This window comes from Callithrix jacchus, chromosome 1 (assembly GCF_049354715.1).
Source record: "Callithrix jacchus isolate 240 chromosome 1, calJac240_pri, whole genome shotgun sequence".
Taxonomy (NCBI): domain Eukaryota; kingdom Metazoa; phylum Chordata; class Mammalia; order Primates; family Cebidae; genus Callithrix; species Callithrix jacchus.
Window position 1 is genome coordinate 185,853,731 of NC_133502.1, and position 27,639 is coordinate 185,881,369.

The 27,639-nt window shown below is 54.1% G+C and overlaps 1 protein-coding gene across 22 annotated transcripts in view; it reads right to left on the minus strand.

Annotated features, from left to right (window-relative positions):
* PNPLA7 (patatin like domain 7, lysophospholipase) overlaps positions 1–27,639 on the minus strand; it is a 68,866-nt gene that overhangs the window by 9,663 nt on the left and 31,564 nt on the right. For all 22 annotated transcript variants that reach the window (XR_013520566.1, XR_013520567.1, XR_004730955.3 and 19 more), the window contains 13 exons: positions 27,055–27,155; positions 26,689–26,835; positions 23,341–23,418; positions 22,469–22,674; positions 21,040–21,171; positions 20,145–20,268; positions 18,659–18,772; positions 17,141–17,210; positions 10,747–10,896; positions 7,474–7,537; positions 6,857–7,025; positions 5,631–5,813; positions 4,565–4,683 (listed from right to left, as the gene is read on the minus strand). Coding sequence is in view for 19 of the 22 variants with exons in the window: in XM_054238347.2 (XP_054094322.1) it covers positions 4,565–4,683; positions 5,631–5,813; positions 6,857–7,025; positions 7,474–7,537; positions 10,747–10,896; positions 17,141–17,210; positions 18,659–18,772; positions 20,145–20,268; positions 21,040–21,171; positions 22,469–22,674; positions 23,341–23,418; positions 26,689–26,835; positions 27,055–27,155 (1,657 nt within the window). In the remaining 3 variants the exon portion in view is untranslated. The remainder of the gene's footprint in view (positions 1–4,564; positions 4,684–5,630; positions 5,814–6,856; positions 7,026–7,473; positions 7,538–10,746; positions 10,897–17,140; positions 17,211–18,658; positions 18,773–20,144; positions 20,269–21,039; positions 21,172–22,468; positions 22,675–23,340; positions 23,419–26,688; positions 26,836–27,054; positions 27,156–27,639) is intronic.

Genomic DNA, 27,639 nt, shown 5'->3' on the forward strand with positions numbered 1-27,639 from the left:
CAGGCTGGAGTGCAGTGGCTTGATCACAGCTCACTGCAGCCTCAGCCTCCTGGGCTCAAGTGTTTCCCCTCTTGCCTCAGCCTCCCAAGTAGCTGGGACCACAGGCACACACCATCATGCCAGCTAATCTTTTCATTTTTTGTAGAGACAGAGTCTCACTATGTTGCCCACGATGGTCTGGAACTCCTGGGCTCAATAAATCCTCCCTCCTTGGCCTCCCAAAATGCTTGGATTATAGGTGTGAGCCACCATGCCTCCTGGCCTCTTGGAAGGTTTTATGTAAAATTTGTCTTATTTATTCCTTATATGCCATAAAATTCACTGGTGAAACCATCTGGACATGAAATCTTCTTTGTGGGGATTTAAAAGTTACACATTCCATTTCTGGCTGGGATCAGCAGCTCACACCTGTAATTCCAGCAGTGAGCTATGATGATACCACTGTACTCCAGTCTGGGCAACAGAATGAGACCCTGTCTCAAAAAATAAATAAATAAAAAGTAAAAATAAAAAAAATGTTTTAAACCTTTCCAATAACAGGAAGAGAAGATGAACTTCCCATTTCAACTTATGAAGCCAGCAAACAAATCTTCATACCAAAACCCAGTAAAGACATTTCAAAAAGGGACAATTTCAGTCCAGTCTTACTCAGGTTTGAATAGAATCTAGCAATATATAAACAGGATAACTTTAACACCATGACCAATTGGGTCTATCCCAGGAATACAATATTAGTTTTAATTTGAAAATCAATGTAATTAATGCATTAACAGAGTAAAGAGAAAATACAACCATCTTGATAGAGTCACAAAGACAACCATTCATGACAAAAACTCAGGAAAGTGAGAATGAAAAGGAACTTCCTCAATCTGACCAAGGGCAGCCACAAAAAGCCGATGGACAAGATCTCGCTCAGTGGTGGGCTGAACAGCTGCTCCCACGCCTGGGAATGAGGCTTGGGTGTCCTGCCCACCATGTCTACCCATACTGCACTGGTGTTCCAACCAGCGCAATAAGGAAAAAAAGAAAGAAGCTGGGTGCAGTGGCCCACGCCTGTAATCCCAGCACTTTGGAAGGTCGAGGCGGGTGGATCACAAGCTCAGGAGTTCAGGACCAACCTGGACAAGATGGTGAAACCCCATCTCTACTAAAAATACAAAAATTAGCCGGGCATGGTTGCGGGGGGGTGTCGCCTGTAATACCAGCTACTCGGGAGGGTGCTGCAGAGAATTGCTTGAACCCAGGAGGCGGAGGTTGCAGTGGGCTGAGATCATGCCACTGCACTCCAGCCTGGGCCACGGAGTGAGACCCTGTCTCAAAACAAACAAACAAACAAATAGAATTGGTTATAACTTTTGTTTGTAATAACCAAAACCAGAAAACCAACCAAGTGACCATCAACAGGAAGGGGGAAAGCAAAGCATGGTGTATCGTGGAAAGCAGCTACTTGGCAATGCCACCACCGAGAGTCAGGGGCGCAGACAGATCCCAGACATGTTATGGCGTGTGAGCAACTCCAGACCCAACAGGTGCATAGTGGCAAACCTGAGCGAGCATGGGAAGCACAAGCAAGCCCGCAATTAGCGTCCTCCGAGGAGCGCAATGCTGTGCTGGAGGAGCACCAGGAGTGCTGTGGGAAATGCACTCAGACATCAGAGTCACTTCAGCAGAAAAGATAAACTGTAAGATGCATTCAAGAAAAAAATCTTCCAGAAAGTGGAACAAAAAGACAGAGATAAAGAATAGGCGAGAGAAAAGACTAAAAATTAGAAGATCCATCTAAGATGCCCCAAATCTGCCCATCAGAAGCTCCAGGAAGGCTGGGCATGGTGGCTCATGCCTATAATCCCAGCACTTTGGGAGGCTGAGGCAGGAGGATCCTTTGAGCCCAGGAGTTTGAGATTAGCCCGGCAACATGGTGAAACACCATCTCTCCAAAAAAAAAGAAAAAAGAACAACAACTTAGCTAGGTGTGCTGGCCTGCACCTTTCGTTCCAGCTACTCTGGAGGCTGAGATGGGAGAATTGCTTGAGCCCAGGAATTTCAGGCTGCAGAGAGCTATGATGTACCACTGCACTCCAGCCTGGGTGACAGAGTGAGACCCTGTTTAAAAAAAAAAAAAGCTCCAGGAAGAGAGAACACAGAAGAGAGAGGCGGGGGGTAAACATTTTTTATTTAGAAAAATTAAAAATTCCCAGAGTTGAAGTCTGTGAGTTTCCAAATTTGAAAGGGCCCACTGGGAATCCAGTGTCAATGGATGCAAAAGGAGCCACATGCAGGCACGTCATCATGCACCTTCAGAATACCAAGAATGCAGAGTCTCAGGCTAGGCACAGTGGCTCATGCCTGTATTCTCAACACTCTGGGAGGCTAAGTGGGGAGAATTGCTTGAAGCCGGGAATTGAGGCTACAGTGAGCTTATGATTGTCAAGCTGCACTCCAACCTGGGCAACAGAGCAAGATCCTGTTTATTTTTATTTTTTATTGTTTTAAGAGAGAGAATCTCCTACAAGTTTCCAGAAGAAAAAAACAGGCCTTGTGAATAAAAATAGCACAAAATTTCTCAACAGCAATACAAAAAACTAAAAAGACAATGGAACCATGCCTTAAAATTCTCAGGGAAAATTATCTCCATCTAATTCTATACCTAGCCAAACTATCATTCAAGTATGGAAACAGAGTGAGGACATTTGCTGATATGCATGGTTTTAAAATGTTTACTTCCCCATGCATCTTCTCCTAAGGAAATTTCTAGAGCATATTCCACCAAAATTAGGAATAAGCCAATAAAGAAGAAGACATGAAATTGCAGGAAATGGAACTGAACACAGGAGAGAAACAAAGGTAGTTTCCAGGATGATGGCGATGGAAAATTCCAGCACAACATCTCAGCAGCATGTCAGAAAGCAACCAGTAGAAATAAGAGGAGGCTAGCGGGCTTTAGGGAGGATGACTCCTGAAAACTGAACAGAGATGAGTGGTATGTCTGAACATACTAAGAGGAGCTTAATGCTTGCCTCAGTGTCTTTGGGTTAATTAAAGATACCCAGAAAGATGAACAAATACAAAGATTATCAACTCCAAAGAAGAAACTTCAATCATTGTATACAACAGGCTGTGACGTAGCTGTGAGTGACACCCACACTGCTGTAATAACATAGACAGTGAGTGCTGGCTAACTAGTGATGGCACCACACTGGGATTCTGAGTGAAAAGGAGGGAGACAGATGCATAGATAGATTAGTGATTGATTGATAGTTAGGAATAGATAGATAGACTCTGACTGCATGTGTTCAAGGGGATTAAGAAGTCGACAATCTAAAACTAAGAAAACCAAAAACAGTAGAATAGGAATATGACTTAGAAATACAGACAAGCAGATAGCCCAAAACGCTTGAAGCATTTATTTCTAGGATAACTCCGCATGTGGTGCTGGAGGGAGGGCAAAGGACTGCAGTTATGTGCCTTACAGAACTGTATGGCTTCTAATTATTACCTTGATCAAAGCTACACTGTCATTAGCAAGGCTGCTGGTCTGACCTGCAAGCCAGGTCTGGGTCTGGGTTCAACTGCCCCAAGCCCCTGCACTGTCCCAGGCTCACAGAAGGTGACCTAGGTCCTGTCCCCAGCCTGGAAATCTCAGGCAAACCATCAGACTGTTCTAGGCCAACTTCCACAACTTTCAAGAGAAAGTGCAGCACCAACGAGGTGGAAAGCCCCTTAGACACAGGGTACAGTGGGCACTTTACCACCTGGACAAGGCCCAGGGGCTGATGGGGCCCTGCCCTGGGGCCAGCAGAAGCAGCCTCGAGGCCCTGGGGCTACCTCTGAACTCTTCCCTGGGTGGTGGTGCTGGCACCCCATGGGAGATAGGAGGGGCTGCCAGAGAGGCCCCACCCCTGCAGGGCAGCCCCAGCCTGGACCCCTGCCCAGGCACCCCTCAGCATCCTCTCTTCCTTTGGGAGCAGCGGTAGGAGGCTCCACCCTGCCCCTTATGCACACCTGGCTCAGGAGAGGGGCATGCACCTGTCCCACCCTCCCTGTGGCTCCAGGGTTCCATCTCCGTTCCAAGCATATTTATTCAAGTTCAGGAGAAGGTGGTCTGGTGACAACGCAGGGTAGGAGTTATCTGGGTTAAAAACCCTTAAGGAACTTAGTTTGGGCAGAGCAGATCATTCGTTATCAAGCGTGTATTAGAGTGACAGAAACTCACCACAGGCCAGGAAAGCCAGGCATGGAAAGAACAGAGGTTTCAGAGGAGACGCACACGGCCAACAAACAACCACTTCTAAGCAAAGATAGTCAAAACGAGAGACGTCTCTTTCTACTAAACCGGCCATCATGAAACCAGGGCCACGCTGGTGTCAGTGGGCATACCATGTGCACTAGGGTCTGCTCAGAGGATGGGCTGGGGTGGAGACTGGGTCTGGACAGACGGCCCGAGGGTCTCCTTGTCTTCAGGTGACTGCCCTCTGCTTGGCACCCAGCACCTCCCAGAACCTAAGGGGGCGAATGTCACCACACACACAACTGTGAGGAGTGCGTGGGAAGTGGGGGGACTTACCTTGCTCCCCCTCCCCCAAGCACCAGGGCGATGGCATTGCCCGTCAGCACCCTCGCCAGGCGGGAGAAGTCTGAGTGCCGGTCCGGGGGCCGCTGGAAGATGCGCTTGTACATCTCCACCTGGGGGAACAGCCGTGAGGCAGGGCTGGTGCAGGACCCCACCTTCAGCCCAGACCTCACATTCTGACTTCACTGGGAGGAGTTTCCTCCACTTCTGACCCAAACTGACCCCAAATCCTCTCCAGCATGCAGCAGGCCCTGCCTGATAGGACTGGCCAGCACCTCAGAACTTGGGCCAGGCCCCAGAGACAGCTCAGCTACCGGGGGGAGGACACTGGCAGAGGGCACGTGGGCCACCGAGTGGGCCCAGGTGGGGGCCAGAGAGCACCTTTAGAGTTGTCCTCACGGGAGTCCCCCAATTCTGCAGCAGATGGTGCTTTCTGGGCAGGGGTTTCTGGGCAGGGGTTCCTGGGTAGAGCTGGGGGCTGTGAAGCACAAGCCTCACCCTCAGGCCCCAGGGCTACCTGAGGACACCAGAATAAAAAGTCTCAGGATCTTCTGCCCAAAGGAGGGAACAGTACTGGTCTGAGGACATGCCCATGAGCCTCAGCCCTGAGCACCCCTGACATGAGGACCATCTTCCAAGGTTAACTGCCCTTCCCCTGATGTCAGGCCAATTCTTCAGTGTTCACTGGGCACCCCCCAATGTGAGGCTAATCCCCTAAGGTTAACTGAGCCCCCCAATGTCAGGCCCATCCCCCAGGGTTCACTGATTTAGGCCCGTCCTCCAGGGTTCACTAAGCCCCTCAGCCCGATGGCCACCCTGTGCCTGCACCCCCCCCTGCTGGCTGCCTCCTAGCTGCAGGGGGGGGTCACCTTGCCATGGACACAAGAGGCCCAAAGGGCAAGATGAAGGAGACCTGAGTCAGGGTCAAGTTCACAAGCACAGGAAGGGCCCAGGGAGCACAGGTGTCAGGAAATCAGGTGGGGAATGTGAAGAGCACTTCGGACCTTCGAGGAAATAAACCAGGAGCTGTAGGCAGGCAGCCTTGCTCTCCCCGCCTCACCAGCTTGGGCAGACTCCTCCTGGAGAAGACACGGCGTGGGCAGCAGAGGTGCAGGTGGCCAGAGCACCAGCTCCGCATGTTGAGCCACTCTACAGTGCGGGCGGGCGCCGGCCCCTCCTCCCTATGCAGCAGGACCAGCTGCTTTTGGGCACGCACAGCTGTGCTCTCCAGCATCCGCTCCAGCTGAAAGGCAGAGCCCACGTGTCTCTGAGCAGAGGGCCAGCACAGTGGGCCTGAGGGCAGGACCCTGGAAGCAGCTCCTGGGTTCTGCAAAGCAACTTGGCTGTGGCCAGGTCTGTTTTGGGGCTGCTGAAGCTCCAGGGGCAGGAGTCCTACCCTGGGTCAGCTAGCTGTGTGCCACCCAAGGTCAGCACAGCAGGAGGGAGCGCCTCCTCTTTCTGTTTCTCTAACAGGCCTCATAAACACATGCAGCAACCTTTTCAAATGAGGTGTTTTGCAAACAAACCCTCACAGGGGAGCATCACTCACTGCAGAACAGGAACATACATCAGAGAGGAGTAATTTTTAGCTGCCCCAGGATTAGCCCAGGCAGGCTTGTGATGAGAACAGAGCAGGGAGCAGAGGAGGGAGGAAATGCAGACTGGAGGCAGGAAGCTGGAGAATGGAACGAGCCCAAGGCCTCGTCTGCAGCAATGGCCAGGCAGAAAGTCTGTGAGCAATCAGGTCAGCTATCTGGTGCCATCTGGGAACCTGCAGACACAGTCCAGGCCAGGGACCCTGCCGGCTGGCGTCCTAAAGGTGCCTGCACAAGGCTGTTCCTGTTGGCTGAGGATGCAGGGTCAGAGGGTGAGGCATTCATAAGAGGAAAACTAAGAAGCCAGAAAAAGCAGTGAGGAGAACAGGAACGCTGCAACCTCAGTGCTAAGGAGAAAGGCAAACTCCAGACGGCATAAAACAGGGTGCTGTTTATGTAAAATGCTAGACCTGGAAAGAGCACTTCCTGCACACACTGTAGAAGTGCGAAAGGCAGCCAGAGGTTTCAGCTTCACAAGAGGCCACGTGGGGCACCTGCCCCACCCTGTGTTAGAACCGCCAGAGGTCACATTGTGACATGTTTTTAAAACACGGGTGGCAGGTATCTGGGTTTTGGCTCTTATTATCTGTCCTTTTCTGAATTCAGGCAATATTTCACTCCAAGGAAAAGAGAAACAGAAGGTTCTGAAGAGAGGGCTCTCCCCAGCCCCACTGGCCCTCCCCACGCTCACCTCACCCACTGTGGGCTCCTGGTCACCCAGGCCCACGATGAGGATGCAGTCAGCCTGGCGCACACAGCGCTGGGTCCAGGGTGTGAGCGAGCCATCTGCCTGGTACAGCACGATCCTGTGGGTATCCTCCTGCTGCCCCAGCCAGCTGGAGAGCCGGTATTCATGGACACTGCAGGCCACACAGGGAGTACCTCACTGCCCCACAGGGTCCCGGCACTCTCTTAGCACGTGACCCCCGTGGAAAGAGGCAGCAGAGGCCAGAACCAGCCGCTGCCCCTTCCCCTCCCTGCCCAGCATTTCCTGCCATCCTTAGCTTGCAGCGAGTCATTCAGGGCCTGGGCTGTGGGCTTGGTGCAGGGCAGGTGGGGGAGGGTGAGACCCCAGGTTGCCCAGGCAGGAAGGGGGGCTTGGGGTCCCCTGAGAGGCCTAACAGTGCCCAGTGGGTCAGCGCTGCCCAGTGTGTCCAGTGAGGGATTCATGTCATCAGCCCTCACACCAAGGTGTGCTGGACGAGGAGCACGCTGAAGTGCAGATGCTGTGCATGGACATAGTGAGGACACATCTCAGGGCCGCACTGGGCTGGCCGTGAGGAGGGAGCTGGAGCTGGCAGCACGCACCTGTCCAGGGCAGCGGGGCCGAGGCGTTGTTTTATGTTGTCACTGGTCAGCAGCAGGGTCGGGCCTGAAAACGCCACCACCAGTAATGGAACCCACCCAGTCAGCCCAGCTCCAAGGGCAAGGGTCCACTCCCTGTCCCCAGATATAAGCAAGGCAGTGAGAGTCCACTCCCCATTCCCAGGTATAAGCAAGGCAGTGAGAGTCTACTCCCCATCCCCAGGTATATAAGCAAGGCAGTGAGAGTCCACTCCCCGTCCCCGGGTATAAGCAAGGCAGTGAGAGTCCACTCCCCATCCCCAGGTATATAAGCAAGGCAGTGAGAGTCTACTCCCCATCCCCGGGTATAAGCAAGGCAGTGAGAGTCCACTCCCCATCCCCGGGTATAAGCAAGGCAGTGAGAGTCCACTCCCCATCCCCGGGTATAAGCAAGGCAGTGAGAGTCCACTCCCCATCCCCAGGTATATAAGCAAGGCAGTGAGAGTCTACTCCCCATCCCCAGGTATATAAGCAAGGCAGTGAGAGTCCACTCCCCATCCCCAGGTATATAAGCAAGGCAGTGAGAGTCCACTCCCCATCCCCAGGTATATAAGCAAGGCAGTGAGAGTCCACTCCCGATCCCCGGGTATAAGCAAGGCAGTGAGAGTCCACTCCCCATCCCCAGGTATATAAGCAAGGCAGTGAGAGTCCACTCCCCATCCCCAGGTATATAAGCAAGGCAGTGAGAGTCTACTCCCCATCCCCAGGTATATAAGCAAGGCAGTGAGAGTCCACTCCCCATTCCCAGGTATAAGCAAGGCAGTGAATGTCTACTCCCCATCCCCGGGTATAAGCAAGGCAGTGAGAGTCCACTCCCCATCCCCGGGTATAAGCAAGGCAGTGAGAGTCCACTCCCCATCCCCGGGTATAAGCAAGGCAGTGAGAGTCCACTCCCCATCCCCAGGTATATAAGCAAGGCAGTGAGAGTCCGCTCCCCATCCCCAGGTATATAAGCAAGGCAGTGAGAGTCTACTCCCCATCCTCGGGTATAAGCAAGGCAGTGAGAGTCCATTCCCCATCCCCAGGTATATAAGCAAGGCAGTGAGAGTCTACTCCCCATCCCCGGGTATAAGCAAGGCAGTGAGAGTCCATTCCCCATCCCCAGGTATATAAGCAAGGCAGTGAGAGTCTACTCCCCATCCCCGGGTATAAGCAAGGCAGTGAGAGTCTACTCCCCATCCCCAGGTATATAAGCAAGGCAGTGAGAGTCCACTCCCCATCCCCAGGTATAAGCAAGGCAGTGAGAGTCTACTCCCCATCCCCGGGTATATAAGCAAGGCAGTGAGAGTCTACTCCCCATCCCCAGGGACAGATAAGGCAGTGAGAGTCCACTCCATGTCCTCAAGTCCTGCTCCCCTGAGCACAACTCTTCACCTGACAGTGGCAAAGGGCCTGTGGCCTGATGCTACCTCCCCTCTGCTCTGAAAGAGCCCTGGGTAGCCTCTCTGAACCTGGGTCTCCTCCAGCATGAGGGGCAGTGGAATCTGTGTTTGTGCTGTGTGTGCAGGCAGGGAAGACAGGGCAATGGGGAATAACATAATTTCATAAATTCAGATATCGAGGTACCAGATGCCAAGAGGCCAAGGTCCCCAACGTGGAGACACCCGTTTGTTCATGTTTATGTCGGCACAAGTCTTCCACACAGGCATGGCGGTCAGGACCCTTCTCGACCAGGGGTACCAGAGCCAGCTCTGGCATCACAGCCACTGGAGGCTTGGGGGAGAAGCTAAGATGAGGGGCTCAGTCTGAGGAGGTGCTGCTTGGCAGTGCCAGGGTGAGAAAGGTCCCAGAGCCTGACGTGCAGGAAGCGGGGAGGTCTAATTCTAATAAAAAGTTGAGAGGAGAGATCACTGTGTCCTGGGCCTTGCCTTAACCAGCACACAAAATAAGCCCCTCTTACAACTGAAATGCACCCTGGGCCCAAGGTACTACTCTGAGCTCAAAATGTAGCCCAGTGCTGGTGGGATGTGGAGCAGCCAGAACCTGCTCACTGCTGGTAGGAATGCAGCCTGGCAGCTCCACCCAACACAGTCTGCAGATTCCATGAAGACTTTATTAAAATCCTAACGGCTTTTTTGTTTTTTTGAGACAGAGTCTCGCTCTGTCACCCAGGCGAGTGCAGTGGGGCTGTCTCAGCTCACTGCAACCTCCACCTCCCAGGTTCAAGCGATTCTCCTGCCTCAGCCTCCCTTGTAGCTGGGATTACAGGCATGCACCACCATGCCTGGCTAATTTTTGGCATTTTTAGTAGAGACTGGTCTTGAACTCCTGACCTCAGGTGATCTGCCTGCCTTGGGCTCCCAAAGTGTTGGGATTATAGGCATGAGCCACTGTGCCCAGCTGAGAATAACTAGGCTTGGCGCGATGGCTCATACCTGTAATCCCAGCACTTTGGGAGGCCAAGGCAGGCAGAGCATGAGGTCAAGAGATCGAGACCAGCCTGGCCAACATGGCAAAACCCTGTCTCTACTAAAACTAAAAAAATTAGCCAGACGTGTTAGCGTGTGCCTGCAGTCCCAGCTACTTGGGAGGCTGAGGCAGGAGAATTGCTTGAACCCTGGAGGCAGAGGTTACAGTGAGCCAAGATTGCACCACTGCACTCCAGCCTGGGTAACAAGACCAAAACTTGGTCTCAAAAAAAATAATAATATATAAATAAAAGCTATTTTCAAAACAAAATTTTAAGACACATAAGGCACTGATGGCCTTGTGTGATGGTCCTGACTGTTGTTTCATAACATACATTTCCAGTGTATGCAGAAAATCTTATTTCCAGTGACATCACTCAGAATATTCCAAGTGCATCCAGGAATTCCAAGTATTCCAGGAATTTGGGGACACTACCCAATGCTGACCCTGGCCACCCACTGCAGTTTCCCCTCAAAGACAGAGGGCAGCCAGCACGTGCCCTCCAGCAGGGCTAGAACCCAAAGACAGGCTGGGGGCTCTGCCCAGAGGGATCTGCCATGGTCATCTGGGGTGCTCTCGGCACCTCAGCGTGGTGGTATGTGGCACGTGGTGGGAGGCCAGGGTCATACAATACATTCCTACTAAGAGCAAGCCCAGGCCCTCAGGCCTGACAGTCCAGAAGGTGTGGGCTCCACACATGTCCCCTGGGACCTGAGCTGACCCCCAGCCGCTGGTGTGGATGAGCCACTTTTTCAGCCCTAGGGTCAACCTGGAGGACTGTGGGGCAGGTGGAGGAGGCTGGCTGGAGGCCAGGAGGCCCAGGCTTACCGATGGCGCTGAGGGCATGCTCCAGCTCCAGGGTGAAGGTGGTGAGGGGCACGTCCTCTGACACGGGCATCACTGCCACCGTGGACAGGTTGACAGCTGGGTTCCCCGAGTCCCACTTGCTGCCTGCCGTGGGGAGCCCAAACTGGTGGCCTGTGGAGCAAAGGGCCCACGTCAGTTAGGACAGCCCAGACTCTCGCAGATGCTTCTAGACACAATGCAGCCCCTCAGGCTGCCCAGAAGCAATGCAGCAGCATCAGAGGCTGCCTGGACTTCACACCTCCCATCCTCAGGCCACTCGTGCCTCATGCCTCCCCATCCTCAGGCCGCCTACGCCTCAAGCCTCCCCAGCCCTCAGAGGCTATCTTGGTCTCATGCCTCCCCAACTCTTCCTGATGAGCTGCCAGGCCACACCTGCAGGCACCCCGAGGCCTCACACAGCAGGTCAGACACGCACTGGTCCAGGCCCAGGCCCAGGGAGTGGATTTGTCCTGACCCACTAAAGAGAATGACTCAGGGAATGACTGAAAAGAATGTGAGGATCAGAATAAACTTAACAGTTAACATACTCTCCAGATGAGAGGACTCATCCTCCTAACCACCACTCACTTTAGGAGCAGTAAACAATACAATGGTCTAGAGATCAACAGGCCAGTTTCTCTTGTCTGTTATCTGCAGGGAATTCCACAAACCAAGGGAGCACAGGTAGCTGTGGGAAGCCTGGGCCAGGCCCATAAGCCTCCACAGACCCAAGTGAGGCACTCAGGGCAGACTGGGCTTTCCTCTCCCTAAGACCGGGGCCTCCAGGGCCTTCCAAGGTGCCCACCCAGACAGGCAGACCCCTCTCCCTAGCCCCGACGTGGGCTGAAGAGCTCCTCGGCCAGCACAGCAGCAGGGACAGGGACCAGGGGGTCTGCGAGCTTGAGTCCCGCAGAGGGTCCCAGGCCCTTGTTAGTGGACGGCGCCTGGCAAGTGGCCTCTCTGCTTCCACAGAAGAGGTTGAAGGGGACAGCCTCATTGCTCTCGAGGCCACTGTACCACCAGCCACGCTCCTGCCCACACGGGGTCTCCTGCATTCCAGGTGCAGTGGGCACTCCTCTGCAGCTCCTGTGGCCCAGCCCTCCCACAGGCTGTCCCTGGCCTGTGCCTCCTGTCCCCAGTGAGGCAGTTTCCAAAATCCACCAGACATGGCAGGTCCTGATTAGCCAAGATCAGAGTAAGGGGACGCAGTGTGGTCAGGGAAGAGGCCAGGAGCGCAAACCTGGTGCACAGAATCAAGTGAGGCCTTCAGGCCCATTCCCTGCAGCTCCTAGGAGGCACACGGCGGGCGCAGAGGTAGCCCTGTGGGTAAGACCCTGCAACAGGAAACATGGCTAGCAGAACAAGCGCACAGCCGTCAGTCAGAAAGAACAAGGCACAAAGTCATGCGCTCACAGGGAAACAGCTGACGATGTGCTGCTGAGCAGGAAAGCTGTAGAGTGGTTTATAAATATGATTCCATTATTAAATAAATATTCAGTGCCTCCATAAACAAAAGCACCTGTACCTGTATGCAGGCAGAAACACAGAGAAATGACGCTGCCCACCCAACATCCCAAATTTGTATCCAAGACTCACACATCCCTGGATCCTCCCTCTGGACTTGGGACCCCACCTCCAGCTCCAGGCAGGCTCCTACAGGCCCACCAGCACCACGCCAGTCCCCGCCCTCAGTCAAACTGATCACCGGGAGCCCTAGGCCCCCATCGCCCAGCCTTGGGGTGGCTTCAGCAGCCTGCTTGAGAGGAGGCTCTGTGCACAGTGGCCAGAGCTGACCTTCAATGCCCAAGTCTGCCAGGATCCTTTTTTGTTCAAAGCCCCTGGTGCTCCTCCCCACTGAGAACAAGCCAAAGTCTGCAATCCCTAAGAGCTGCTGGTAACCCCCACACCACGCAGCTCTCTCCCTGGCCTCACGGATCCTGATCTTCTCAGGGAGGGCTTCCCCCACCACTTACATACCCCTGCCCCTCCCCATCCTCTTCTGAGCCATCTCTCTTGCTTTCTTGGTCTCATTTCGTCCCTGCCCCACCTCGACTGCAGCTCCAGGAAGGGCTCTTCCCTGACTGACTTCCCGAGCACAGTGCCAGCTTCTGATGGGGCCCAGTGCACGGCCAACCCCAGCAGGTGACCCAGGGATGGAGGGTTAGGTGCTGTGCCACAGCTGCCCAGGGCCTAGTTTCCTGTGCCCATCTCTGCCTGGAAGCTGCAAAACCCAGTCAGAATCCCCAGCTGCTCACAGAACACACCCAGCTTCTGCCAATGGCTGTGACCCAGCAGCGCTGGAGATGTGCACGGGCGTCCACACGGAGCCCTGGTGGGGACAAGTGCTTGGAGTGAGGAGTGGCCCAAGGCACAGGCCTGGAGCGTGAGCTGGCCGTGTGTCGCCATGGGGCTCGTAGACCCCTGGAGGAGACCCCAGTCTTGGAGTAAATACCCGAACCAGTGGCCCCAGTAAAGGACCCTGCCTGACATGTGTGCAGCTGTATCTACAGGAAAAGATCCAGGGCACTGGTGCCTCAGCACCACTTGAGCAGCTGTAAGAGGGGGGCACCCACGTCCTCATCTCTTGCCTTTGGGGCTTTTAGGTCTTTGTGCAGCCTACACAGCCTTTGTGATAAAACTTCACAATGACAGACAAGAAAATGAAGCAAAATAAAACCCTACCAACTGTCCACCCCTGACCAGCAGACACCCCACCAACTGTCCACTCACTGACCAGCAAACATCCCCTCAACTGTCCACTCACTGACCATCAAACACCCACACCAACTGTCCACTCACTCACCAGCGAACACCCACACCAACTGTTCACCCCAGCAGAGAAAGCAGAGGCCCCTGCTCTGCCAACTAGAGGCTGGAGATCAAGGAAGCCTCCCAATCTGTGAATGAAGACCCAGCCTGTGCCAGAGTCAGATGTGTGGCTCTGAGAGCTGAAGACGGTGCAGAATGCAGCCTTCACGCTGGCCTTGGGCAGGACCCAGCAGGCAGACCAGGGTCAGTTCACATTCGAACCACACTCCACAAACATCGGCCAGGACATGCCCTGTGAATACAAGCACACTGACAGTGAAAACTGAAGACTTAAATGGGAACCAGAGTCTCAAAGCCGAACATATCAGGACACAAAAGCCACAGTGATCAGGCCACGTCCACAGTAACCAGGTACGCCAAGAGCAAGGAGAATCTGAACCAGAGCAACAGAAACAACCCACAGATAAAAATGACCACATGTCACTGACAGAATTATTTCTCCAGGACAATAAAGCTGTTATAATTACCAGCTACAACCAGCAATTCCCAAACACTCCCAAAACAAAGACAAAGAGAGAATGTCTTAGCAAAGAAAGAGGAGGCATACAGAAAAAACAAAACACGACGACAGAGGTTTTTTAAGACTCTGATAGGCCTCAAAGCAGAATTGAGATGACAAACAGCCAAAGATCCTGAAGCTAGATCAAAATAAACAACAGAGAGAGAAAAAGAGATTTTAAAAATGAACAGTGCTCCAGAGACCTTGGGGACAAGAGTGCACGGTCTAACATTCATGCCATTGTATTTCCAGAAGAGGTGGAGGAGTATAAGGTTGAAAGAATTATTTAAGGAAATAAAGACTGAACACTTCCAAAATTTGTTAAAAGTTATAAACCTACGGGTCCAAGACAAAGAAACCCCGAACAGGATTTTGGGGTAAGCATTCATGCTCAGACACGTTCAAATCGCATTTCTGAAAACTAAAGACAGGGAAAAGAATCTTTTTCTGTGTGTGTGTTTTGAGCAGGGTCTTGCTCTGTTGCCCAGGCTGGACTGCAGTGGCACGACTGTTGCTCGCTGTGACCTCCAACTCCGAGGCTCAAAAGATTCTCCCACCTCTGCCCCCTGAGTAGCTAGGACTATCGATGTGTGATACCATGCCTGGATAAATTTTATTCATAGAGACAGGGTCTCATTATGTTGCCCAGGCTGGTTTCGAACTTCTAGGCTCAAATAATCCTTCTGTCTCAGCCTCCCAAAGTGCTGGATGAGGTGTGAGCCACTATACCAGGTCAAAAAAGTCTTGAACACAACTAGAGAGAAACGATGTGTTGCCTACCTGAGAACATCTGAATACCTGGATCTTTCATTAGAAGCAACAGAGGCCATGAGGAAGTGGCACAAAGTTTAAAAAGTGTTGAAATACTTTGTATTTCTGCCAAACCAGAATTATATATCCAGCAAAAGCACCCTTCAGAACGAGGGCAATGCAGAGGCATTCTAAGATGAGGGACACAGCAAGAGGGACTGTCGCCATCACAACTGCACTGAAAGAACCACCAACCACGATTCTTCAACAGCAAGAACACGACACCCAGAAGGAAACCTGAGACATCACAAACGAAAGAGCAGAAGGAACAGCCACTCTCTGGGTAAACATCACAGACTATTCTCCTTTTAAGTTTTAAAAATTAGGTTGGATGGCTGAAAGTGAAAGTCATAGCCCTGTTTTTAGGGAGGGTGGGGTTCGGTGCACACAGAGGTAATAGTTAGGACAACCACGTCATCCAGGGGAAGGATGATGTGACCGGACAGTGGTGAGGTCTCCACATTCCACCTAAAGGGATAAAATGTTGCTGTCAGTAAACAAGGATAAGTTAGGTATGGATACTGTAATTGCTGGAGTAACCACTGAAAATATCATGTGAAGAGACATCATGGAAGCCACAGCTGATAGTAATGATGGAATACTCAAAAAAGTTCAAGTAACCTAAAAGAAGACAGAAAGCTGGGCACAGAGGCTCACAGCTGCAGTCCCAGCTACTCAGGAGTTAGAGGTGGCAGTGAGCTACAATTGCACCTGTGACTAGTCACTGCAATCCAACCTGGACAAAAATAGTGAGACCCCATCTCCAAAATAAAAAGACAGAGAAGAGAAAATACACTAGTGTTTAACAACGGTGGGGGCTGTGAGAACAGAAAAAAAAACCCAATAAAATGGAGGACATAAATCCCAAAAAAATAATTACACTAAGTATCTATGGTCTAAACACACGAAAGACAAAGATTGTCAGTAGGGATGAAAAATATGTGATCCGACCAGAGACGTTTTGCAAGACACTCACTTTGGAATTCACAGTGCAGCTAAGCGGAGAGTGAAGTTACATTACGTGTTAGACAGTATCCCCCCAAAATTCACGTCTACCAGAACCTCAAAATGTGACCTTATTTGGAAACGGTTTTGCCGAAGGACTCAGATAAAGATGGGGTCACCCTGGAGTGGGATCACACTTCGCTGACTCTGTGTGGCCTTCTGTGCATCTGTCCACTCCTTGGACAGATGTCTGTTCAATGCTGTGCATGCGTTACTATGTGAACACAGGCGCACTCTCCTGCTCCCAGACAGCTCACATGCCAGTGCCAGAGGCAGGTGACAGGTCGTGCAATGTGTCAGGGGTGACAAGTGCAGAGGAGAAAAAGGAAGCACTCAGAGTGCTGGGCTGGGACTGCAGGTGTGTGCTGCTATGCACACAGGCCAGGGAGGCTGTGCTGAGATGGAGACGTAGGACATCCAGGAGCAGCCAGGCTCTCCCGACAGCTCCAGGCAGAAAGCAGCAGTCACAGAGGCAGAAGAGAGGAGCTCCCAGAACAGCAAGAGAGTCTAGAGTCAAATGCTGTCTGCCAGAGATAAACGGTCAATGTCAGAGTCCTCAAGTATGTGAGACCCAGTGAAAGAGGATGGCCTGAGAGCTAACTGTGGCTCTGGAAAAAAGTGCACCTCAGAACTAGGAAAGGATGCATACGCTGGAGCAGGAAAACTAACTTCCCAACACTCTAGAACGGTCTCATCGTCCTTCCATGCTTAGCACAGGACAGAGAGCATTCTCCACAGGGCACCTACTGAGCTCTGTTCCACCATACCATTTCTCAGAGGTTTCACCGTTTCCTTTTTTTTCAATCAGCTGACAAAAATAGGAGGGAGATATATCACATTCACCTTTTCACATATAGTAGAGACTTCTTTCAACGCTGCCCACATTGAGACACAGTTTTACAAAATTATTAGGCTGGGATGGGCGGGACTCTGAGGTGCGTGGGACCATGGGTGGGCGTGGCTCCAGCACAGGGCGGGGCCATGGGCTGTGTGGGTGGGGCCCCAGGATAGGGTAGGGGCCCCATGAGCTGGGTGGGTAGGGCTCTAAGACACAGCAGAGCCATGGGTTGGATGGGTGGGGCCATGGGTTGGGTGCGGCTCCAGAATGGGGCAGGGCCATTGGCTGGGTGGGTGGGGCCATAGACCGGGTGGGTAGGGCCAAGGGCTGGGAGGGTGGGGTTCCAGCACAGGGTGGGGCTCCCAGGAGGCTCTGGGTTGGGGGAGGTGACCCACCTGTCACAGGTCCCTGCTGGAGGCTGCCCAGGATCTTCTCACCCAAGAGATGAATCAGCCGAGTCACCACCTGCAGGCAGACAAAGGAGCTGAGAGCCACGCATTTTAAACAGAGAAACGCTGGGAACCAAAGAATGATGCTCAGCAACAGTGAGACTCCAAATGGCGTTGGATCTGCTTTTCAAAACCTCCAGGAACTGAGCTGTACGGGCTGTGGCTGTCCTTGCAGCCTTCATGATGCCCAGGTAAGCCTTTCCAGTTGCCAGGCCAGCAGGTACAAGGGGCATGTCCTCTGTGACCCTGAGCCCAGACCAGCCTCTCGCTCTCACTTTGGGGCAGGCATATAACTCCAGGGGAAGCCACCCCCAACTCTGAAGGCAGGACAAGGGCAGGCTAGTGGGGCTTCTCTGGAACTGAGGCCTCATTGTGGTCATAGCTCCTGGGTGCACAGCCCCCCTTCTGTGCCAGCGACCATTCGTCCCAACTGGACCAGAGAGTCCCTACACCAGGGGTCACTGGCCTGAAGAGGGAGGGAGTCACTACCCAGGAGCTGACTGTACAGCAAAGCCAGCTCCACGACAGTGGGACCCAATGGCTCCACCCACACTGCTCCCCAGAAGCTGCTGGTCTGATGAAGCCCTGCGGCAGCCTCTAACGGGTGGGCCAGGGCTCCTGCCCCAGGCACTCATGAGGATGAGGCCTGCCCTGCAGCCCAGATGGAGGAGTGGCCTACTCCCTGCTGCTCCCAGCAACTGTGGCTGCCTGTGGGCCATGAGCGGCACTCCTGCACTCCGCCAGGCTCTTCTGGTACATAAATAGGCAACTGCAGCACGAGCCAGGGCCCAGGAGCTGCAGGCAGGAGAAGTGACAAGCACGGCCTGAGGGGAGACCGTGGAGGGAGGGCTGCAATGGTCTCCCAGGGTGAGTCCCCAGGACGGCTGAGAGGTGCTGGCCATGGAGGGCCCTGGGACATGCTGGGGGCCACACCTGCACCCCCTTTCCATTTATTCTAGAATGAAAAACTCCTTGGAGTCCATGCGCTGGGTGCTGACCAACAACCACAGACCTGCACGTGAGGCCCCTCCCTGGGCGCTCTCCTTGCCACTGGCTGTGCACTTCTGAGCAGCCTGACCTGTCCTTCTCCACATCTCAGGGTGACAGTCATTTCCCTATCCTCACTCACGAGTGGAGAGGCCACCCAAGAAGGCAGCTGTGTGACTGTCCCAGGAGGCAGCACAGACACCTCTCCAGGACTCCTGTCCACCCCTCCCGGCCCCCACCCAACTGGGCTCCAATCTTTACCTCCTTCAAACCGTCCCTCCAGGTCGTTTTCCATCCACATGTACATAAACTGAATGATCACCACAACTTGTGGCATAGCTTAAGACACAGCCTACGGCACCGTCACCTGCACTGCCCTCACCCACACCCTCACCAGCCCCCCTCCCTCGCCCGCTCCACTTCCTCGCCCGCTCCACGCCCTCACCTGTGCCATGCCCTCACCCACACCATCCTTACCTGTGGGTACCTGCGCTTGATAGACGTGAGGGCTCCTGCTGGCAGCTTGGCTAATTCTGAGTCCCGAACCGCATGCACCGTGGTCGCCCGGGCCTGGTGGGTCAGCGTCTCCACCTGAGGAGAGGAGCTGGCTGCTAGGGCCACAGGCTTGGGAGGGTAGGAGCCAGCTGGGCCCATCTCTGATGGCCTCTGGCTCCCTTCGGAAGCCATACACAGCCCCAGGGTGCAGAAAGCAAGGGAGCAGCCCAAGGCTCCCACAAGGTGGAGGCAGCCAGTGAGTGCTGGTGTGTGGCTACTGTCAGAACCACTGTAACATACTAGAAGCCAAAGGTGCCCCCAGCAACCCCGGCAAGTCGCAGACACAGGCGTTGTACACCACAGGCTGAAGCATGGGCGGTCTCGGCTCTCCCGTACAAATAAATGCTTTTGGGGAACACTTCTTTTTAAAATCCGCCCCTCAGAGCCTACCGCAGCCCTGCCATCGAGCACTGAGGCCTCCCTGCTGGCACCCGGCCAGGTGTGTGAGCCTTCACCCAGTGGACAGAGCTGGCACCGCCAGGCTACACATACCGCCAACCAGACGCCCAGAGCCCGCTGAGCTGTCGGGAGCTCCGGACTCTGATGCGAAGACCTTCAGCGCTGGCAAAGCTGAGGTAAGATGATGCCAGAGCACACTGGCACAGAGTTCCCACTGCCCCAGGCAAAAAACGGAGCACACTTGGCACCTCCAAACTCAGAGAGGCTGCCCAAAGACCATGCTGCCCACACACTGGTTTAAAACTTAACACAGGCCAGGTGCAGTGGCTCACGCCTGTAATCCCAGCACTTTGGGAGGCAGAGGTGGGTGAATCACTCGAGGTCAGGAGTTTGAGACCAGCCTGGCCAGCATGGTGAAACCCCATCTCTACTAAAAATACAAAATTAGCCCAGCATAGTGGCACATGCATGTAATCCCAGCTACTTGGGAGGCTGAGGCAGGAGAATCGCCTGAACCCGGGAGGCAGAGGTCCCAGTGAGCCAAGACCGCGCCACTGCACTCCAGCCTGGGCAACAGAGCAAGACTCCATCTCAGAAAAAAAACACGTTAACACAATTCAGCAGATGCCCAGGCTTTGGCACCTTGGAGCAGGGCAGCTGCCGCTAGCTTGGGACACAGGACCTACTGTGCTGGAGGCCCCAGGAGGCCCAGCCCGGCTGCAGCTGCTCCAGTGGAGCCCCCACCAGAGGCAGCTCCTGCCATTGCCAGCCCTCAGGAGACACCTGGATGCACCCAGGCCAGTGTGCCTGTAACACCAGGACAGGCACCTGGGAGCCCCAGCAGAGGCAGAGTCTGGAGCTCACTGCAAAGCAGCCCCAGACATTGCTCTTGCCACCTACTCCCAGGACTCACTCCTGAGGAACCGGCCATGCCACACCCAGGCCAGAACCCAGGATGCCCCAGGAGAGATGCAGAGGGCAGGGAGGCGTGAGCAGGCCCAGCACTCACCACACCAACGAGGTCTCCTCGGCCGTACTCCCCGGCCAGGCGCTTCTTTCCATCGTCCTTCCGGATCACAGAGCGCAGCCTGCCACTGAGCACGATGTAGGTGCAGTCGGACCTGTCCCCCTGCCTGCGGAAGACACAGAGGCCCTGCAGCCCTGGGCCACCCACCTCGGCTCCCACACCCAGCTTCCCAACACTAGCCAGACCTCAGAACAGAGAAAGAAAACGCAGACTTCTTGCTAATTTTTGGTTCGGAAAATGTATTTGTTATTTTAAAATATTTATGTTAACACGCATGGGTTGTTTTAAACAAATAAATATTCTAAAATTTCCTTGGTTTTAATTATTATTTGTTGAGATGGAGTCTCGCTCTGTTGCCCAGGCTGGAGTGCAGTGGTATGATCTCAGCTCACTGCAACCTCCACCCCTCAGGTCCAAGCCATTCTCCTGCCTCAGCCTCCTGAGTAGCTGGGATTGCATGCATGTGCCACCATGCCTAGCTAATTTTTGTATTTTTAGTAGAGACGGGGTTTCACCCATGTTGGTGAGGCTGGTCTTGAACTCCTAAGTTCATGATCCACCCACCTTGCCCTCCTAAAGTGCTGGAATTACAGATATGAGCTTCTGTACCCAGCTAGTGGGGCACTTTTAAAGGGATGGTATGGTCCTGAATATACTGACATGGAGAGATACCCATGGAGCACGTGCTGTATCTTAGCATGGGCAGGCACCATGAAATCCAGGAGGCCATGAGGCATGTTTCCAAGCTAACCTGGGGTGGGGCTGGGGAAATGCAACTTTCTGTGTGTGGCTTCCACGGTAACCACGCTTTGCCCATCCCTGGCTCCCACATGCCAGCGCAGCACAGACGCTGAGTGCATGGCACCCACAGCCTCACCTGTATATTGCTCGCCCAGCTTCCACCTCCACCCAGTCCAGGGCAAAGTCAATTTGCCGCACGAAGGATGACATCCTCTTCACCACCGTGTGTGCCACGCCCAGGACGACGGTGGGCTGCTTCCGCATGATTCTGCCAGGCAGCCTGGAGTCACTCCCGTCCCATCCCCCTAGCCCTACCCTTCACCCAGGGCCACAGTGCTCAGGACCTTCAACCCCCACCCCACACTGAGGGCGCAGAGACTATGGTGGGAGCTGGGACAGGGCACGTGCTGGTCCGCTGCCTGCCCCACAGCACAGCACTGCCTGCCACATGCCCAGTGACCAGCAGCTGTTGGAGACCTCAGAGAGCCCCCTCTAGGCACACCCACGCTGCGGTGTCAGGGAACCAAGCATCAGGACCCAGCTGGAGCCACTCATGCCAGGCCTGGAAGACAGAGGCCATGCAAAAAGCCCAACTGTGCCAGGGCCCCGCTGCCCCCACCCCTGTCCACTGCCCTGCTGGGGGTCCCAGGCTGAAGCAGAGCTCGGTACAGTGCCATCTACTAGATTACAGGCGTGAACTGCTGTACTCCGCCAACCCCGTTTCTTCAACTGCTGTGCTTTCGCTGACCTTTAGGCTCCTGACCTCTGCTGCCCGACCACTCAGGCAGAAGAGCTCTGAGACCACAGCGGACATCTGGCCTAGAGGGGTGCGGAGGCCTTCCAGAAACACACACAGAACACCTCCAGCCACAAGAGGCAAGAGCCAGGGCGAAACTGAACCTGAGGCTCCATGGAGATTCTGGACCTGACAGAGCAGAACGCCAGCACTGTGGGTGCCAAGACACGCTGGCTCTGCCAGGCAGCCCACAAGCAGGCTGAGGGCAGCTTGGGCCCAGAGGGGCCAAATCTGAAACCTATGGCTGGGGTCCAGTGGACAGATGTCTTCCAGCCCAGCACCCGGAAAGCGACACAGGAACATTCTGCCCCAAGCAGGGATACTTGTCCGAGGGGCTCCTCCCGGAGCCAGGGCTGCACCCTCACCCACGGCCTCCCTGCTACCTCCATGTCACCAGCGACACATCAGCACAGGCTACAGGGGTGGAGCGGCTCACAGCCCCTCAAGCCTGGCCCCGCCCCAACGTGGGCCCTGCTGAGCCACACTGGCCGGCCCCGGAACTGACCGGTGGTATGGGGACATGGCTGGGAGCAGACCACAGAGATGGCCACCTGAAGCAGATCGCTGCGGGCAGAGGGGGTTGGCCAACTGACTCCGTGACACAGACCTGGGCCTACTTGGGTGCTGGGGACAAAACAGTGGGGAGGGGGGGCGGCGCGAGCCACAGGGAAGAGGGTGAGGGCTCCAGCAAGAGGGTGGCCTCTCGGGGAGGGGTCTCAGGGCAGGTGGGGCTGGGGCCCGCCCCGAGGTCCTGGCCCATGGTACTCACTCATAGAAGTGGGCCTTGGAGATGGACAGGAAGCCGCAGTCCCTGTTGGCCTTGATGGTGAAGATGAGGGGCTCCCCCGTGAGCACTGCCAACTGGCCCACCATCTCCCCAGGGCGCGTGAGGAATAGGCAGGTGTCCTCCTGGCTGCCGATCTTCCGCTGGTACACATGCAGCAGTCCCGAGACCACGAACAGGATGCTGGCGTCCTGACAACACCACAGGGCTCAGGAGTGCTGCCAGCAGCCATGGGCAGGACGGGGACCAGTAGAGGCACTGGGCCTAGTGTGGGGACAATGCCACCAGGCTCGGCTGGGAGACCCTCCGCCAACTTGGCCAGCTCTGGGCACAGACTTCACTGGAAACGTTTCGGCAGTGTCTACAGTTTCATTGCACGACAGCAGTCGTGGACAACCTGCTTTTTCGAGAGCTCCATGCAGCGAGCTGGGCCTCGGGTCTGTACACCTCTCCTGGCACCCATATGCTGACTGTCCCATGCAAATACGCGTCAGCCCAGCATTCCCACACATCTCACCTGGGGCCTGGCCTCCAAGGGGTAGACTCCTGGCCCCTCCCTACACCGGGCCACCCTGCACACATCACACATTTTGGTTCTATGTCTGCAGATGTGCCCATGAAACCACCCTGAGGTCACCTGGGTGATCTGTATCCACTGTGACCTCTTATGACCTCTTCCCAAATCTGCTTGCCCAACCCACTCTCGAGTGCAGCAGGAACAAAGGTAGACACTGAGCTCTCAGGGCTCGGGGCTGCCTGAGGGCAGGGGCTCTGCCACGGTGCCCAGAGGGGCAGCGGCCCGGCACCAGGAGGTCTCCAGTCACTGGTGGTCCCAGTGCCCTCAGACCCCCGCTCACCTGGTCTCCCTGCTTTGACACCACTGTGCCTGCAGGAACATGGAGAAGTGCCACCCGGCCATCCAACAGAGATGGGTCCTGAAAACAGAGCAGACTTCAGGGAAGGGAACCCACAGGAGAGAAGAGCATAAATGAAGGTCTGGAGAACAGAGGCTGCATGGGGCCATTCAGAGGCAACAAGCGGTGAGCCCAGAGGCCGTGCAAGGCCTTCCTCCAAGGACCATCCTCCAACAGGGGCCTGATGGACACTGGGCACCTGCAGAGCCACCAATGCCAAACCATGCCATCAGCACAGAGACAGACATCAAGATCAGTGGAGCAGAGCAGAAGATGCAGAAACTCACACTCATACTTTTGTGAATTTACGTAAAAGAGAGAGGATGTTTTTTCAGGGAGAAAGGGTGATTTCTCTCTAAGTGGTACTGGCATACCTAGCAGTGGGACGCAGTCTCCACCTCACCTGCAGAACGACGCCCTCCAGGGCACGAGGAGCCTGGAGTCTGGGAGCTCCCAGAGGTGACCCGGGAGTGCCCAATGCACGTGGAGCCTGCGGAGAGGCCCCGGTGCAAACCATGGATAAGGGAATGCAGACAAAACACCCACAAAGATACGAAAACATCAGATGTGTAAAGCCCCAGTCCACAGTGATAATGAAATAAGAATAAGAAAACCCACCAATCACCTTTGGAAGATGACAGAAAACCAAATCATCAATTTAAACTTCCCAAACTCTGACAGTGAAGGGAGTAAAGCTAGTTTCCCCCAAAAGAAAGAAATGACATGACACATCTCCGTGAGGTTTGTCAAACAGAAGGGAGAAAGCGGAGAAGGAGGATGAGGATCTGAGTAGCCACGTATCCAGCTCTCAGGCAGAGAACAGCCACTAACAGAGAGGCTGCACTGCCCCAGGGCGCACTGTCAGCCTGAGGAGCTCTGGGAGATGCTGCAGAAGGAGAAAGCGGCCTCCCTGATGAAAGCAGCTGCTTGAAGAAAAGTTAGAACCCTTGAGAGATGGAGAGGAAGAGGGGGACACGGGGGACACGGGAGGCTGGGGGACGACGGAGACTAGGGGGACTTGGGAGTCAGCCATAGTGCGGACCACACAGTGGACCATGACACGGATGGACAGCTGGACGGGGGGCACTGACCGCACGTCTGAAGCGATTTGGCCGTTTTAAGGGTTACTGTTAAGTGTTCAGAAATAATAACACTATTGTGGTTAGAGTTGAATACTGAACTATTCACCAGTGAAGTGCTATGAGGGTGAGGTTTGCTTCAAGGGTGGGCACGGGGGTGTGGAAGGGGTGCAGAGAAACAAGGGGTGCTGGGCTGCGATCATTACTGTGAGAGATGCTAGGTACTCACTTTCACTATATTATTCTACCTACTCTAAATATATTTGCATTTTCCCACAATAAAAAGTTGTTTAAAAAGAGAGAAGATTGGCCAGGCATGGTGGCTCATGCCTGTAATCCCAGCACTTTGGGAGACTGAGGTGGGCAGATCACTTGAGGTCAGGATTTGAGACCAGCCTGGGCAACATGGGGAAATCCCATCTCTACTAAAAATACAAACATTAGCTGGTGTGGTGGCAGGTCTGTGGTCCCAGCTACTTGGGAGGCGGAGGTGGGAAGATCACTTGAACCCAGGAGGAGGAGGTTGCAGTGAACCAAGATGGCGCCACTACACTCCAGGCTGGACAACAGGGTGAAACCCTGTCTCAAAATAAAAACAGAGAGAAAGAAAGAGATTTTTTTTTTCCTTTGGGACAGAGTTTTACTCTTGTCGCCCAGGCTGGAGTGCAGTGGTCCCATCTTGGCTCACTGCAACCTCCGCCTCCCAAGTTCAAGCAATTCTCCTACCTCAGCCTCCCAAGTAGCTGGAGCTACAGGCGCACACCACCACACCCAGCTAATTTTTTATATTTTTAGTAGAGACGGGGTTTCACCATGTTGGCCAGGCTGGTCTTGAACTCCTGACCTCAGGTGATCCACCTGCCTCAGCCTCCCAAAATTCTGGGATTACATCCGTGAGCCAGAAAAGGAGATTTAAGAGATAGATAAGCCAACTGCAGTGCACAGCCTTTACTCAGATGCTGATCTGTACGACAAGAAACCACTGAGAACCACTCACAACACAGTTAGGGGCCCACGAACATGCTGGGTGGGTGAGCAGTCAAAGCTTTCAACGTTTCACTTGCAGAACGACACTGAGGTTACGTCTCTAAATAGGGTCCTTAACCGTCAGAGAGGAATGATGTGAACTTACATCGTGTTTGAGATTTTTCTGACAGAAAATAATTGGGGGAGGGACTGTAAGGAGTGAAGCTGTAAAATGATTAGCCATGTTGGTAGTTATGGAAGTGGGTGACCGGGGCACGGGAGCTCACAACACTATCACTGCCACCTTTTTACCTATTTAAAGCGTTCAATCAGCTGGGCGCGGTGGCTCACGCCTATAATCCCAGCACTTTGGGAGGCCGTGGTGGGCAGAGCACATGGTCAGGAGTTTGAGACCAGCCTGACCAACATGGTAAAACTCTGTCTCTCCTAAAAATACAAAAATTTAGCTGGGCGCGGTGGCTCAGGCCTATAATCCCAGCACTTTGGGAGGCCGAGGCAGGTGGATCACAAGGTCATGAGAGCCAGACCATCCTGATCAACATGGTGAAACCTGGTCTCTACTAAAAATACAAAAATTAGCTGGGCATGGTGGCGCACGCCCGTAGTCCTAGCTACTTGGGAGGCTGAGGCAGGAGAATTGCTTGAATCCAGGAGGTGGAGGTTGTGGTGAGCCGAGATAGAGCCATTGCACTCCAGCCTGGGTAACAAGAGCGAAACTCTGTCTCAAAAAAAAAAAAAAAAAATGTACCTGGATGTGGTGGCATGTGCCTATAATCCCAGCTACTCCAGAGGCTGAGGCAAAAGGATCGCTTGAACCCAGGAGGCAGAGGTCACAGTGAGCTGAGATTGCACCACTGCACTCCAGCCTGGGCCACAGAGTGAGACTCAGTCTCAAAAAAAAAAAAGAAAGAAAGCGAATGTCATACTATAATAATCTGACACTGATTGCTGTATTAAATATAAATACAGCTGAGAATTCTGAACTCCAGCTTTGGGACACCCAGAAGGCCCAGAAAGCCTTTGCTTTGAGTTTGAACATAAGGCGATATCAAGCTGCTAGCTTTCTAAAGGGGGACCCCAAAAGACACTAAGCCTGAGCTCCAACCCACAGCGCCCCCTGTGCAGCCACCGTCCTCCATACCCAGACCCGCTGCCCAAAAGAGGCAGAGAGGAGGCTGCGGCCCCTGGGTAGGATGAGGGCCAGGTGCCCGCCAGGGCCACTCACGTCCAGCTTCATCAGGGTGAGCAGGTCCTTCTTGGCAGCTCTGAAGATGGCATCCGACTTGCTGCTGGCGAGGGTCTCATCCATGTGACTCTCTGAGTGGTGGGAGACCGTGGGGGGCATCTCTGCACCTATCACGTTTTTCTTGGCCTTGAGAAGAACAGAGATAACAGCAATGAGAAGGGATGTGGTGGGGAAGAGAGCACAAGGGCACAGGCAGGTCTGGATCACACAGTGCAGAGGCCGACCGAGCCTCCTGAGGCTGCAGGTGCCACATGACGCCAGAGCCACAGTGCTCCCAGTGCTCCAGCAAGCCATGGAGAGGGCAGAGCCCTAAGGGAAGGGTGAGAAATGACAGCAAGGGCCTACCTTGCTGAGCATGGAGCTCCCGGGGTGCTCGTCCATGTGCAGGAAGACCCTGGCACGGTCACATGCCATCCCCAGATCTGAAGTGAAACTGGCTGGGCCTCCTACAGGCAGAGGGGAGACTGAGGACATGGTTTGCTGAACCACAGGCACAAACACCACGGGGCGGGCTGAGCACACCCTGCAGTCTAACCACACAAGCCCCCACAGGTCAGACTCAAGTCCCTTGAGGGTGTCAGGCCCTGAGGACCCCCCAACCCCTGCTTTCTTTCAGCATCCGCCTCAGTGGCTCAGTGACTCAGCAGCTACAGGTTTTCTCAGCAGCTTAAACCCACACGGTGCCTTCAACATTTCTGGGCACTGATAAACGTAGCCCACTCAGTGCCTAAAACACTGAAAGAAACCAGCCCTGGCCCTGAGCCAAATTCCTCAAACCTTCCTGTGAGCACCATACTCTGACTGATGGCTGCAGACACTAGCACCCCCTTTCTCTCACTGTCCCTCTCAGGGGTGCCGCCTCCGTTGGTGAGCTCCCTGACAGATGCCCTGGGCTGTCACGCTGGTGCTCGGGGCTTCGCTCTTTGCAGT